This window comes from Chrysochloris asiatica, unplaced genomic scaffold (assembly GCF_000296735.1).
Source record: "Chrysochloris asiatica unplaced genomic scaffold, ChrAsi1.0 scaffold00006, whole genome shotgun sequence".
Lineage (NCBI taxonomy): Eukaryota > Metazoa > Chordata > Mammalia > Afrosoricida > Chrysochloridae > Chrysochloris > Chrysochloris asiatica.
The window spans coordinates 23255385-23270241 of NW_006408524.1; the positions used below are offsets into that span (position 1 = coordinate 23255385).

The 14857-nt window shown below is 40.1% G+C and overlaps 1 protein-coding gene across 2 annotated transcripts in view; it reads right to left on the reverse strand.

Annotated features, from left to right (window-relative positions):
* CREB5 (cAMP responsive element binding protein 5) overlaps positions 1-14857 on the reverse strand; it is a 583431-nt gene that overhangs the window by 427444 nt on the left and 141130 nt on the right. For both annotated transcript variants that reach the window (XM_006832178.1, XM_006832179.1), the window contains one exon: positions 4363-4484. In XM_006832178.1, the coding sequence (XP_006832241.1) occupies positions 4363-4484 (122 nt within the window). The remainder of the gene's footprint in view (positions 1-4362; positions 4485-14857) is intronic.

Genomic DNA, 14857 nt, shown 5'->3' on the forward strand with positions numbered 1-14857 from the left:
TCATCTTCAAACCTTGAACTAAAACTAACCCCTGAAGTCACTTTATAGATAAATAACACACTGGTTCAAAAAATAATGAATATCACCAATATTTATGTCCTCCTTTAAAAGACATCACCTATATGAGGCCAAACAGTCAACAAGTACACTAAAACAAAGATGAAAACATAATGAGGACAAGAGAAGTAGATTAATGAAATGGAAACAACCAGAATGGAAATAGGGCATCTTTATGCATTGTGAAGGATGCAAACAATGTCACTGAACAACTTGTGCAGAAATTGCTGAATGGGAATGAAAACAAAATAAAATGTTATTAAGAAATCAAAAACCCTATGGAACAGACTTCTATTTGGACACACATGGTGTTGTCATGACTCAGAGTCAACTCAGTGGCAACTGGTACTTGTGGATGGATATGACGATGCCTCCCAAGTGACATCTCCAGGTTGTTCTATACCTCCTGAATTACATATTTCTATATCTAACTGTCTAGCTAATACCTCCAGTTAACAAGTCTAGCATCAAATACATCAATTGTTTCTTTGAACTTCCTTCACCCAGAGGTAACCTTCCTGTTGCTCAGGTCAAATAACTGAGTTCATTCTTGATTCCACTCTTTCATATTATTTCCCTCATCCAATCTGTCAGGAGGATCTGCTGATTCTACCTTCAAAATATACCCAGAATACAACCACCCTCTCCTCCCCGACCTTGAATCAATCTGCCATCATATTCACCTTGGATTCCTTCAATATTCTTTTAACTGGTTTCCCTCTGCCATTGCAGCTTGCTTTCAACTCAGCAGCCAAAGTCTATTCTAGAAGAGAAGTCAGATCACTCTTTTGCCCCAATGACTCCCCATCTCACTCAAAGAGCCAAAGTTCTCAAAAGGGCCTACAAGACCTCTCAAATGACTCTCCACCACCAACCCCACACTCAGCTCACTAGCCTCCTCCAGCCAATTGCCTCCTTGCAATTCCTTAAGAGCCTCATCCAGCTTTGAGGTCTTTGTATTGGAGAATTCTTGCTCCAGATAGATACTGGGTTCAGGCCTTTTGCCTCTTGTCTCTGCTCAGATGCCTACTTACCAGCAAGTCCTTCTATGACCACTCTAGATTTTTTCCATACCTTTGATCACCACCATCTGGCATACATGTAGTATACTTTTTGGGCTTGTCTATTGTCTTACCCACAAGAAGTAAGCTACATGAAGTCAGAGGTTTTCATTAACTTTATTCAGTGATACATTCATTCATTCCTTGGACAATGCCTGGCACATGATGGGTACTTGAAAATATTTCTTGAATAAATAAATACATAACCAAAAGTTTCTGATATGTTTCAGGACAGGGACTATCCCAAATCCTAAATCATAGGCAAACTAAGGTTTGTGATGCCTGCTTATGAGTTACCACGTGCTTGTCTGAACAAAACAGAATCTCTTATTAAAAAGTCATAAGGCTATGAGTTTATACTAACATGGAAAATGTGTTATAAACTATATATGTATATAAATAAAGACATTGTATATGTTCTTCCAGTGGTTATGACCTGCCTGCAGTCTGTCTTACTCTACATACACATTGGAATATTTTGGGGAAAAGATGTCAGGATTAGGAATGCAGTCTGTGGAAGCATTACCTATGAGAGCCAGAACTCAACGGGACTGCCTTGTTTTTCAGGGTCTCGTAAATTTTCCCACATTGACAGGGCGCAGGTGTACTTCTTTTCTATCATTCATTTTAGTGGGTACAATTTGAGTTTTCTATTTAGGGCAGGCTTCTGCCTTATACCAGCTCTGACTTTTGCAAGTTTTACTGTATCTTAACAGAATATTTTATGTCAAACTGCAACTAGAGAGACAGACCCCCAAACCGTAGTGATCTGGCTGTGGGACCCCCCACTGGCATATCCATCATACAATCATCCACCACATGGCTACAAGCAACATTGAAAAGGCAGAAATAGCATATTTCTACCCCTGCATTCACCCACTGTCTCAACTCTACTTGCCTAATTACTTTTAGCTTTTAAATTTAATTATTTATGATTTTTCTCAACCCACAATGGAATTTAAAGCAATTCACACACACACACACACACACAAATTTACAGCAGGAAAATATTTTTTTAATTAAAACTCAGTACCAGAGAAAATTTAAAAACTAGAACTGAAAGTCTAGTCTGGGGGTGGGGATAAATAAAGTATGCTCATCATAGTGTTCTGAAAATGTCTCAAAGTTATGAACAAAACTTGGCTTCAGGTTACCTAGCAGTAAAAGCAAAAAGAGAAGCAGAGCTAGTTACGTGACTCTGTGTCCCCAAGGAAGCCAAGCCATTTCCTAGAATTCAGACTTCAGTCATTTATGTGGATCATGAATGTAATGCAGAGCATTTAAAACTGTCCCTTGCCTGTGACTGTTCTTAGTGACATCTCTTCAGAAAAATCCCTGCGTGCCATTGAGTTGATTCTGCTCATGGCGGTCCATGTGTATCAGAGTAGAACCGTGCTCCAGAGGAATCTCGATGGCTAATTTTGTAGCAGTAGATGACCAGGACTTTCTTCCAAGGTTCCTCTGGGTGGATTCCATCCTACAATGCTTTCTTAGAAGCCAATGTGTTCACCAGTTGTACCACCAAGGAACTCTTCCGTTAAAACCCTCCACCAGAAATGATGACAATATGGACCAGTACACATCTACCTTATAAATCAGCTTATCCAAGAAGCCAACTCTGACAACCTTGAGGACTTGAATGAAATTAAGCCCCTTAAGCAACTCCCTGCAAATGCCAGGTCCATCTACTAAGAATTGCTGTTGTTGTTGTTAAGTGCCATGGAGTCAGTTCCAACCCATAGAGACCCTGTATAGGGTTTCCGAGGCTGTAAATCTTTACAGGAGCAGAAAGCCTCATCTTTCTCCTGTGGAGCGGCTGGTAGTTTTGAACTGCTGACCTTAAGGTTCGCAGTCTGATTTGTAAGCACTACGCTACCAGAGCTCCTTCTACTAAGAATAGCTAGGTATATTATACAAGCAAAGAAATTTCCGAGTCTAGAGTTTTTAGGTTCCTCTTCTCCCCCTTCTAGTTCATGATTATTGTTGTTATTGTTGTTGTTTTAATCTGCAAGCAATAAGTGCTATATAAGATCCCATTTTTTTTTGTTTTCTTTTGTTTATTTTAAGGCACTTCATTTCACTAAGGAAAGGAAGACAAATATAAATAATAAATTAATTGCAAATAAACAAGTTGATTGGGATTTTACACCCTTCTTATAATTTACAACTGTTTTCTTCAAAGCAATCCATACGGAGTAAAAGCCTTGACTATTCTGATGGGTGAACATGACATGAAAAAGCTGCTGAAGGCGGATTATGATAATTCCACATAGAGGATGATTCAAAGGCTTTGAAACACTCCGAGAATTATCAGAGCCTTTTAAAATGCCCTGTGTGGATAAACAGCTGGGACTTCAGAATTCCTTAGTACCTCACTGGCCCTTCTGTAAAATGATTCTAGAATTCCATCACAACATTAAGATAAAAGCTGGATGGATTCTGAAGAAATACATAAAATGGATTTCCTACATATAAGAGCAAAAGAACCCCACACTCATAGTTAACCTATTAGTCTCAACAATAGCAGATGTTCAGTAATGTGACCAGAAAGTAACTGTGAACAGGTGGAAAAGGACCAGGAAAACTGTGGCAAACAGACAGCTACAACCTGGACCCAGATCCAGTGAAACCCCCTCTGCTGCCATGATGAAGATGCTCTTTCTCTTTGGCCCTGGCCCTTCTCTCCTGCACTCACCACCCATGAAAGAAGTGCAATGAAATATTTAGCAAAGTAGAATAACTGACTCTTCGTAGACAAGTCTCTAAGTTTATCTGAGACAAGTTCAAGAATTAAGCGCAGTTTTCTTGTTCACTTGAATTTCTTATTTCAGATACCTACTTTCCCCATGATGTTTCTAGCTTTGGAGATGTTATCACAATCAGAGACAGCATTGTTTTAAACATTAGGCCAAACCCCACTGCTATTGAGTTGGTTCTGATTCATAGAGACCCTACAAGACACCGTAGAACTGCTCAAGAGGGCTTTCAAGACTATAAATCTTTACAGAAGCAGATGGTCTCATCTTTCTCCTGGGTTCTAACAGCCAACCTTCTGGTAAGTCGCTGAGGGCCTTAACCACTGCACCACCAGGGCTCCTAGATGTTAGGGAGACGCTCACAAATGAATAAAATTCTATTTTACGGCCACATTCTTACAATCTACAGTACTGCCTCATTTCCACCGGGAGGTTTCTAGTGGATGCCTTGGACTCGCCTCTGAAGATGTCCACACAAGCAAACCTACCCGCTTGCTGCTCTCTTCCTCCGGGGTATCCCTGAACTCATGCTGTAGGGGGCACTCCAGTTCACTGAAGAGGCCCACTTCCTCGCAGTTTTTCAGGAATCTCGTAGGAGTTGGAGTCTGATCTGAAAACAAAGATCATAAAAGTCGCATCAGCAATGAACTGAACTGACTAATCTGCTCCCTCCACTTTTAATAAAGATGCCGCTATCCAAGGAGACCCGATGGCACATGGTTAAGTGCTTGGTTACTAACCAAATGGTTGGTGGTTTGAACCTACCAGTCACTCTGCTCCAGTAAAACACTACCCTGTCCCCAGGTTCACTATGAGACGGAATCGACTTGATGGCACACAACAAGCCCCCACCCCAGTCTTCTGACACTTTTTTTTTTTTTTTTAATCAAATAAAGATGAGAAGTTCCTTTCAATGGAGGACTATGATTTGTGGAAGGTTGTAGATGTGAGAGCTTTCTCAATATGCACCCACCCACCCACCCACGAATTGAACTACAGGAAGTCTTGCCATTAGTTTTCTAGGGACCGTATCATTTTTAAACACTGCAACATGTGAAACTGTCTTTTTAAAAAATAATATTACTAAGAATAAAACTGAGGAAACCAATTCACCTAAAATTAGCTCTAAAAAATCTGCAGAGTCAATGGGAGCCTGATTTTGGTGATGGTGGTGGTATGTGATAGAGCGAGTTCTAACTCACAGTAACCCTGTATGGTATCTGAGGCTGTAAATCTTTATGGGAGGAGAAAGCCACATCTTTCTCCTAAAGAACCGCTGATTTTGTGGTTAACAGCCCAACACATAACCACGATGCTACCAGTGCACCTTAACCCTGATTTTAGGGGGCTTGAAAGAAAAAGATTTTGTAAAAGTTTTTATCATAGAAAAAGAAATAAGTAAGCATGTTGATTCCCTTTTCTAAATGAAAAGAACAACAAAAAAATCCCCGACTCCATCTCTTTTTCTGAAAGTTGCATAAGGATGACTACAAAGGTTCCATGTCAAACATATTCAGCTTTCAATATTAATTTAATTTTTCCTTTGCTATAGTCAAAATAAAGGAGCACTGGTAGCATAGTGGTTATGAGTCAGGCTGCTAACCTCATGGTCAGCAGTTCAAAACTACCAGCAGTTCTATGGGAAAAAGATGAGGCTTTCTGCTCCCGTAAAGATTTACAGCCTTGGAAACCCTCGTAGGATCACTGAGTCAGAACTGACTCCACAACACATAACCACCATCACCACAGTCAAAATCATGTTTCAAGAATCCTCTTTTAAAGTTATATCATTTCTTTCATAGTCTTGGCTTTCTAAAGACTTATTACTTAGAAAATTTTCGTTGCTGTTATTGTTAACAGTTTTAAACTGTGTTAAATTTATGCGGTATTTTTTAGTTTACAAAAAATTTCCACATCTTCTCTAGAATCTAAACCTTATCAGATCCGATTAGAGGAGTACAGCAGAAATTATAGTTGATCTTTGTTGTTGTTGTTAAGTGCCGTCAAGTTGGCTCTGACCTGTAGCAACCCTGTATAGGGTTTCCAAGGAGCGTCTGGTAAGCTTGAACTGCCGACCTTGCGGTTCAAACCAACCTTGCAGTCCAGAGCATTAATCCACAGCACCACACCAGGACACGAGGGCAGAAATTAGACCTTCATAAATCATCATGGAGCCCTGATATGGCGCTGTGAATCAGCACTGGACTAGGAACCATAAGATCAGCGGTTCAAACCCATCAGCCACTCCTTGGAAATCCTATACAAGTTCGCTATGAGTTGGAACCAACTCAAAAACACTTAACAACAGCAACAATCTTTAAGGACAATCTCCCTTGATAATGGTGCACTTGAGCAGACACTGATAAAAATTACATTTTATTTTTAAAGATAAATTAATCAATCATTTTAGAACTTAAAACACTGTAAATTGCCCTTTTCTCACAAAAGGGATATAAGAGCTAGAAAGGACCATTTAGAAATTATTTTGCAAAGAGAACAAAAGTGCAGAGCAATTAAGGGCCCAGTTCAAGGTCTTCCAGGTACAAGTTGGTGACCCCAAGATTATAACTGAGGCCTCAGTGCTAATTCCACTGTCTATGAGGGAACTTCAAAAAATTTGTGGAAAAAATTTGTGGAGTCAGTTCCAACTCATAGCGACCCTGTTCAGAGTTTGCGAGGCTAGAAATCCTTACGGGAGCAGAAAGCCTCATCTTTGTAGACACTTCTAATTGACTAAAGCACTGGTCTGACTTGATCTAGTCTCAACTGAACCTCTTTCCACACAGGTCTCCAAGGTCTCCAAGCCACAACCTTCTGTCAACTGAAAGGTATTCTCAAGTTCAAACCAATTTGCTACTCATGAGTCCTGATGGAGCCCCGTAGGAGAAGCATTGGACTGCTAATTACAAGGTGGGCTGTTCAAACCCACCAGTCACTCCTCGGAAACCCTCTACAGGATTACTATGAGTCAGAACTGACTCCATGGCACATAAACACCACCACCACCACCACCATAGACCCAGATAGGAAAAAGACCAAACACAAACACACACATATATACATATTGTTGTTGTTAAGTGCCGGTGAGTCGGTTTTGACCCATATTGACCCCAGAGGGTTTCTAAGTAGCAACTGGTGAGCTTGAACTGCCAACCTGGTGGTTCAAGCCAACATCGCAGCCTATTCAGTCTAGCACATTAACTCAAAGCGCGACACCAGGACTCCTATATATATCTGTCTATCTATCTATTTATCTACCTATCTATCTATCTATCTATCTCCAAAGATACAGCAACACTCTCTTTATAAGGAGTGTTGGTAGTGCTGTAGGATAAGCACTGGACTGCTAACTACAAGGTTAGTAGTTCAAACCCACCAGCTGTTCCATGGGAGAAAGATGAGGCTTTCTGCTAACATGGACATCATGGCCTCGGAAACCTTCTACAGGGTTGCTATGAGTCGGAATCCTCATGATGCCAGTGAGCGAGTGCCTCTCTCTTTACAAATTCTTGTGTAAAGCTACAGGCTAATGCGCTAGACTGAAAGGTCGGCTTGGACCTGCAAGGCAGGCGGTTCAAGCTCACCAGCCACTCCTTGGAAACTCTACAGGGTTGCTATGGGTCAGAACTGACTAGACGGCACTTAACAACAACAACAACACACTGACAAGACACTAGAATTACATGCATTTTTTTGAGCCATACAATAAACTACACAGTAAATTATCCATTAAGAATCAAAAGAATATCTTAATATCCATGAAGTTCAAAATGGTTCAATACTTCAATAATCTACTTTCCCAAGGCTATGTTCTCTTGATTCCCTTATGAGCAAGGCACTTCTCCAATTGTTAAGCACCAAAATGGTTAACTTGAATTTCAACACAACAAAATTCCCTTCTGCATTCTTCCTTACCAGGAGTCTGAGCTCCAAAGCACTGAGCTTTCTTTGTAATGCACAGAGAAACTACCAGCAAAAAACTGGTAATAAATAAGATCTATGCCATACCTGTTACTGTTGAATCCATTCCGACCCATAGAGACACTATAGGACAGAGTAGAACTGCCCATTGTTGTTGTTAAGTACTGCCTAGTTAACTCCAACTCATAGTGACCCTGTATAGGGTGTCCAAGGAGCAGCTGGTGGGTTTGAACCATCAACTTTCCAGTAACTGCCCATAAAGTTTACAAAACTGTTAACCATTACAGACACAGACTGCCACATCTTTCTCCCACAGAGTGGCTAGTGGCTCCAAATCACTGACCTTTCAGTTAGCAACGAGCACTTCTAGGGATCCTAGAATTTACCACAGACCATCATAAAATGGGAATAACAAATCAGATATATGCAAGGAAATGGGTTTAGTTGAAAATGGTTTTATTAGATCAAATGAGTCATTAATATTTAAACACAATACACACATATATGTATATGTCTTATATATGTGTGTGTGTATGTGTGTTATGTATCATGCATTTATAAAAGACAAACATAATATTTATACATATTTACATTATACAAACATTTTCACACACTTAGTCTGGAATCTAGACCCTACAAGACCCTCTGAGGTAAATAGAATGGATATGATTTTAGAAATGGAGAAATAATCTATGTCAGCAATCAGTGGTAAGTGCCTTGCCCATGGTCACACGATTGGCAGTCACTTTATCACTGCTAAGTACTGTTTTGTAGTCCCTGGGTGCTACAAGCAGTTAATGTGATTGTTTCCTATGTAAGATTGGCATTTCCAATCCACATAGAGACACATCAGAAGAAAGACCTGATTATCAATTTCTGACAACAAGCAGTCATTGGAAATTCTATGGAGCATAATTCTGCCCTGACACATGAGGTCAACTTAATGGCAACTGTTGGTTGGGTGGTTGGTTTTTAAATCCTGTTTTACCATCAATCTAAATCCAGAACTCTCCTGTGACTATCCTGCCATGTCAAAGAGCTCTGGTGTCTGTGTAGAAGTCGATGTCAGCAACATTGAGATCAACATTTGAAAATAGTGTGATTTGAGACAAGTTGTTTGCATTCTCTAAGCCACAGAGTCCTCATTTTCCAAATAGAAAATCTAAAGCTATATTACTCTGTGCATCCTAAAATCACTACCATAATGGTTTGGCTTCAAAAGACACTCTTACTAGCTAAAGAAATATGTCGTTGTTGTTAAGTGCCGTCGAGTCGGTTCCAACACATAGCGACCTTGTATATGGTTTCCAAGGAGCAGCTGGTGAGCTTGAACTGCTGACCTTGCAGTTCAAATGGCTTTGCAGTCTGGCACATTAACCCACAGCACAACACCGGGATTCCAAAAGGATAGGACCATTTAAATAACAGCCAAATGGGACATTAGTAATAGCTGGCGGTTAGACACTAGGTCAGAGGTAAGAGCTAGATCTACAGATAAAGGAGCCTTCTGGATAGAGTTGACCACTAAGCCGGTAGAATGGATGAGCTTTCTGCACAGAAGGTGTAAACAGACAAGACTCAAGAGTAAAGATAAATTGGTGCGTGTGTGGGCGTGTGTGTATACGTGTGTGTAATCTTCCATTCATCTAGGCCTTACTCATGCCAGGCATGATGTGCTAAGTGCTTACTATATACCATCTCATTATTTTTCATACCAACTGTATTACCTAAAACTTATTTTACCTATTTGATTTTGGAGGAAACTGAAATTAATATGTTATAGGAAATTGAGTTATAATTCTACTGGTAATTGACAATCCTACAAATCCTTGGTTCTTTCGAAATATCTTGGAATCATTTCAAGCCCTAATACAATAGAACTGCATGATGATCTACTGACTCTACTACCTTGCAGAAACATTTTTACCACTAATAGAGTTGAAAGAGCATCAGATGTTGTTGCTGTCTTGTGCCATCAAACTGATTCTAACTCATGGAGACCCCAGGTGTTACAGAGTAGGCCTGTTGCATAGAGTTTTCTTGGCTATAATCTTTACAGAAGTCTTTTCTTCCACAGTTTCACTGAGTGGGTTTAAATTGCCAACCTTTTGGTGATCAGCCAAATGCAAATAATTTGTATAACTCAAGGACCTCAGAACAAAATGGAAATATTAGACCACTTGTCATCAACAGGAATGAATATAAATTTTAATCTTCCTTTTATTCCTTTATGTTTCTTAACTGAAGATTTGCATATTATAGACCATGATGTAAGGCAAAAAAAAAAAAAAAAAGATAGTAATTCTAGAAGGCTGCTTAAGACTTCTGAACTCTAAGATGAGTTTATGAAATGGCCCATGAAATAAAATTCAGGTTAGCACTGGAGGGCCCAAGTCCAAAGCAAAGTCGAGAGATGTTTTCCATCTTCTCTGAAGTAAAATTATTCCCAGATACCAACCTACATCTGCGTATACTAGCAAAAAGATTGAAGGAAAATGGCACAGGGATGAACAGAACACTGTTCTTCATCATCAGCCTATCAACAACAACAGAGAAGCAAAGGCTATGGTCAAGGGAGCCTGGCCAGTAAAAACAGCTGTTCTTCCCCTTCCCATCCTCGGAGCAGAAGACCCAGGAGAAACCCCCAGAGCTGTTAGTGAATGTAATTTTCTTTGCTGTATGATATAGTTAGGGAGAAGTAAAGCAGATACCTACATCCACATTTGGAATAGATAAGGCGCACTGTTCCTAATTCTTAATTTGTTTTCTGCTAGTGAATGAGCTATTCTTTCCAGTTACAACAGCAACCAGAAAATGGAGTTTTACTTTTGTTTCAACATTTATTAGAATTAATATGGGATCTCCAGTTGTCTTTGATCTCACATGGTACCAGTTCCAAGTAAGCCAGGAAATGTGCAAATGTTCAAAAAGAGGACAGCTAAATCTATCAGCAGCTGAAATAAAAGAATCAGAGTGTCTCAGTCCCGTGAATGCTTTGTCAAATACCTGGTCCTGTTGAAATTAGATCTAAAGTTAGTGGGTAATATTCATGGTCATAAATTATAATTCTGGCAAACCACACTTTGTTTAGAAATAAGAGTATAAGAGATGTCAGATGAGGACTAAGGTGTGCCTGACCCAAGCCATGGTATTTTCAATGGCCTCATATGGACGCAAAAGCTGGACAGTGAATAAGGAAGATCGTAGAAGAATTGATGCCTTTGAGTTGTGGTGTTGGAGGAGAATACTGAAAGTGCCATGGACTGCCAAAAGAACCAATAGATCTGTTTTGGAAGAAGTGCAGCCAGAGTGCTCCTTGGAGGCCAAGATGGCTAAGCTTTGTCTCTCATACTATGGACATATTGTCCGAAGGGAACAGTCGCTGGAGACGGATGTCATGCTGGGTAAGATGGAGGGGCAGAGAAAAAGGGGAAGACCCCTAATGAGATGGATTGGCCAGGTGGCATCATTGATGGACTCAAGTGTGGCAGCGGTAGTGAGGTTGGCCCAGAATTGAACATTGTTTCGTTCTGCTGTGCATGGGGTCGCTATGAGTCGGTTCCAACTTGATGGCACCTGACAACAACAACAACAACCAGTTAGTTATGCAGTTGTTGGATGTCATTAGAGTTGGTTCTGACTCAGAGCAACCCTCCTGTGTACAACAGAACAAAACACTGCCCAGTTCTGCACCATCCTCACTATCTTTCCTATGTTTGAGTCCAATGTTGCAGTCACCACTGTGTGAATCCATCTATTGAGGGTCTTCCTCTTTTTCACTGACCCTTCACTTCACCAAGCATGGCGTCTTTCTCCAGGGACTGATCCCTCCTGATAACATGTCCAAAATATATATGTGAGACAAAGTCTCTCCATCCTCACTTCCAAGTAACAGTCTGGCCATGCTTCTCCCAAAACTGATTTGTTAATTCTTCTGGCAGCCCATGGTATAATTAATATTCTTCAACCAACACCATAATTCAAATTCATACTTTTTCCCTATTCATTGTCCAGCTTTTGTGTATATATGATGTGATTTTTAAATACCATGACTCTATTTGGATGCACCTTAGTTCTCCAGAGTGTCATCCTTGCTTGTTAACACTTAAAATAGGTCTTTTGCAGCAGGTTTGCCCAATGTAATACATTGTCTGATTTCTTGACTGCTGTTTCCATGAGTGTTGATTGTGGATCCAGGTAAAATGAAGTCTTTGACAACTTTAATCTTTTCTCTGTTCAACGTGATGCTTATTGGTACAGTTGTGAGTATTTCTGGTTTCTTTACATTGAGATGTAATCTCTGTTGAAGGCTGGAGTCTTTGATCTTCATCAGTAAGTGCTTCAAGTCCTCTTTGGGTCCAGCAAGCAAGGTTGTATCATCTGCACATGACAAGTTGTTAACGAGTATTCCTTCAATCCTGTTCCATCTTCAGGCAGTCTAGCTTCTTGGATTATTTATTCAGCATAGAAATTGAAAAGGTATGATAAAGGGATACAACCTTGACACACACCTTTCTATATAATCTGAATACTAGTGATTAATGTTTTATTGTTATTGTCCTATACTGCTGTTGAATCCACTCCATATAGAGTTTCTGAGGAGCCGCTGATGAGTTTGAAGTGCTGACCTTGCAGTTCAAACCAACCTTGAGGTCCAGTGTTTTATCCCACCGTACCACACACACATATATGTTATTGTTAAGTACTCTCAATTCTGTTCCACCTCACAGCGATCCTGTACAGGGTTTTCAAAGAGCAGATGGTGAGTTTGAACTGCTGACCTTATGGTTCAAACCACGCTCATGGTTCAAACCAACCTTGAGGTCCAGCACTACACCTGGATGTTCTATTGGTAGATGATATACAAGGTGTGGTCAGTGGTGATACATGACACGCCAAGGGATTGCAGAAACTGGCTCCCATGAGAACTCAAAACTAAGATGACTGTTTAAAGTCTTCTTACCTTTCTTTGAGTGCTTCTGCTTCAGTGAGAACCAAAGACTATATAACCTTTGGTATGGCTTATACCTCAACATAAAGAAAACAAAAATCCTTACAACTGGACCAATAAATAATCATTGGAGAAAAGATTGAAGCTGTCACATGTTTCACACCAAGGAAGCAGAAGCAATACATCAAGAAACATATTGCACTGGACAGATGTACTACAAAAGATCCCTTTCAAGTGTTCAAAAGCAAAGATGTCACTTTGAGGACTAACATGTCTCTGGTTAGTCACACCATGGTATTTTCAATTGCCTCCTATACAGGTGAAAGTTGGACAAAGTATAAGGAAGACAAATGAAGAATTGATGCCATTGAATTAGAGTGTTGTTGGTAAAGAATTTTGAAAGTACCATGGACTACCAGAAGAACAAACACATCTGTCTTGAAAGAAGTACGGTCAGAATGGTCCTTCGAAGCGAGGCTGGTGATACTTCATTTCACTTACTTTGGACATGTTATCAGGAGAGAGCAGTCTCCAGAGAAGGACATCATGCTTGGGAAAATAGAGGAGTCAGTGAGAAAGGGGAAGGTCCCCAACAAGATGGACTGACACAGTGGCTGCAATAGTGGGTTCAAACACAACAACTGTGTGGCTGACACCAGGCCAGGTAGTTTGTCGTCCTGTTGTACATAAGGTTGTTATGAGTCTTAACTGACCCAACCGCAACTAATGGCACCTTCACAGAGGACCACTGGGGTGGGAGAAGAACATAATTCCAAATCTCAAACTAACCTTAAAGTTCTACATTTTGAGTTTGAATTTTACCTGAGTTGGAACTTGCCTTTGGCAAGTCTGAATTGCTACTGCGTAAACACCAGCTTCTACCCTCTCTCAGAGTGTCCAGCGAGCACAGCAGGTTCTCAGGAGACCCAAACACCTGAAGCAGGTGCAAGCAGGAAACCTTACAACTTCTCTAACTCATCTCACCTGTCAGCGGAGGTTTCCTTACCGACTGGAAAAGACTGGTGTTAGTAGGGCTTAAAAAAAAAAATGTTCAGCACTTTCATGTCGGTTCTGACTCAAAGTGTCCCTGTATAGGGTTTTCAATGAGCATCTGGTGGATTTGAATGGCTGGCCTTGTAGTTAGCAGTCCAGTGCTTATACCACATTGCCATACCAGAACTATCCCTGGTAAATTTGCCATATTTCAATATCTGGTTCCCTTTCTGGAATAGTGAGTAGGCTGTACCTTGAAAAAATGAGGGGCGTTTTAATTTTAAATAGTTAAGTAAAGGATGGAGTCCCGGTGTGGCATGTAGGATAAGCACTGGGCTGCAAGATTGGTTTGAATCACAAGGTCAGTGGTTCAAATTCACCAAGCTGCCCCTCAGAAACCCTACAGGGTGGCTATGAGTAGAAACTGAAACAACATCAAGTAAGGGATACTTACAATACTGAGCCTGGATCCTCAAATCTGGCACTGTGATCTAGGAATTCGCCCATCAGTTATAAGAGGGGGCTTCAAAAAGTTCATGGAAAAATGGAATTAAAATATAATGGGAATTTTCCACAAACTTTTTGAGAGAAATTCTACACCACATTATCAGCCAGGCAGGACAAGAATAAAGTTAGAACTTTTTTTTTTTTTTTTTTTTTAAATAGCAACTCTCAAAGATTTCCTATCAGTTGTCCCTAGTCTGCCTCATATCAACAGCCTCAGTCCCAACAAGTATGATTAATCCAAAGTACAGTTAAATGACAAGCACAAAGTTGAATCTTGAAACCGGATTCTTCTTTTAAGAAGTGTTTAGTCTGCTCTATAGTTAATAATAGGCTGCTACCTTATTCAATTTCAGAGCTGCGTTTCAGTTCTATGATGTCCTATGTTTCATTTCCCTGAATGATGAAAAAAGGCCAAGTGGCAGATAAGTCATCAATTTTAAAAACAAAAAAGGAGAGCAGAGCACCCATTATATAGCCAGAGGATGTTCACTTCTTACATGATATTCTCTTTCCCATTGGTCTGCTATTCAACTATGATATTACTAAAAGATGATATAAAGTAATTTTAAATTGTTATTGTTGCTAAGTGCCATCCAGTTGATTACAACTCA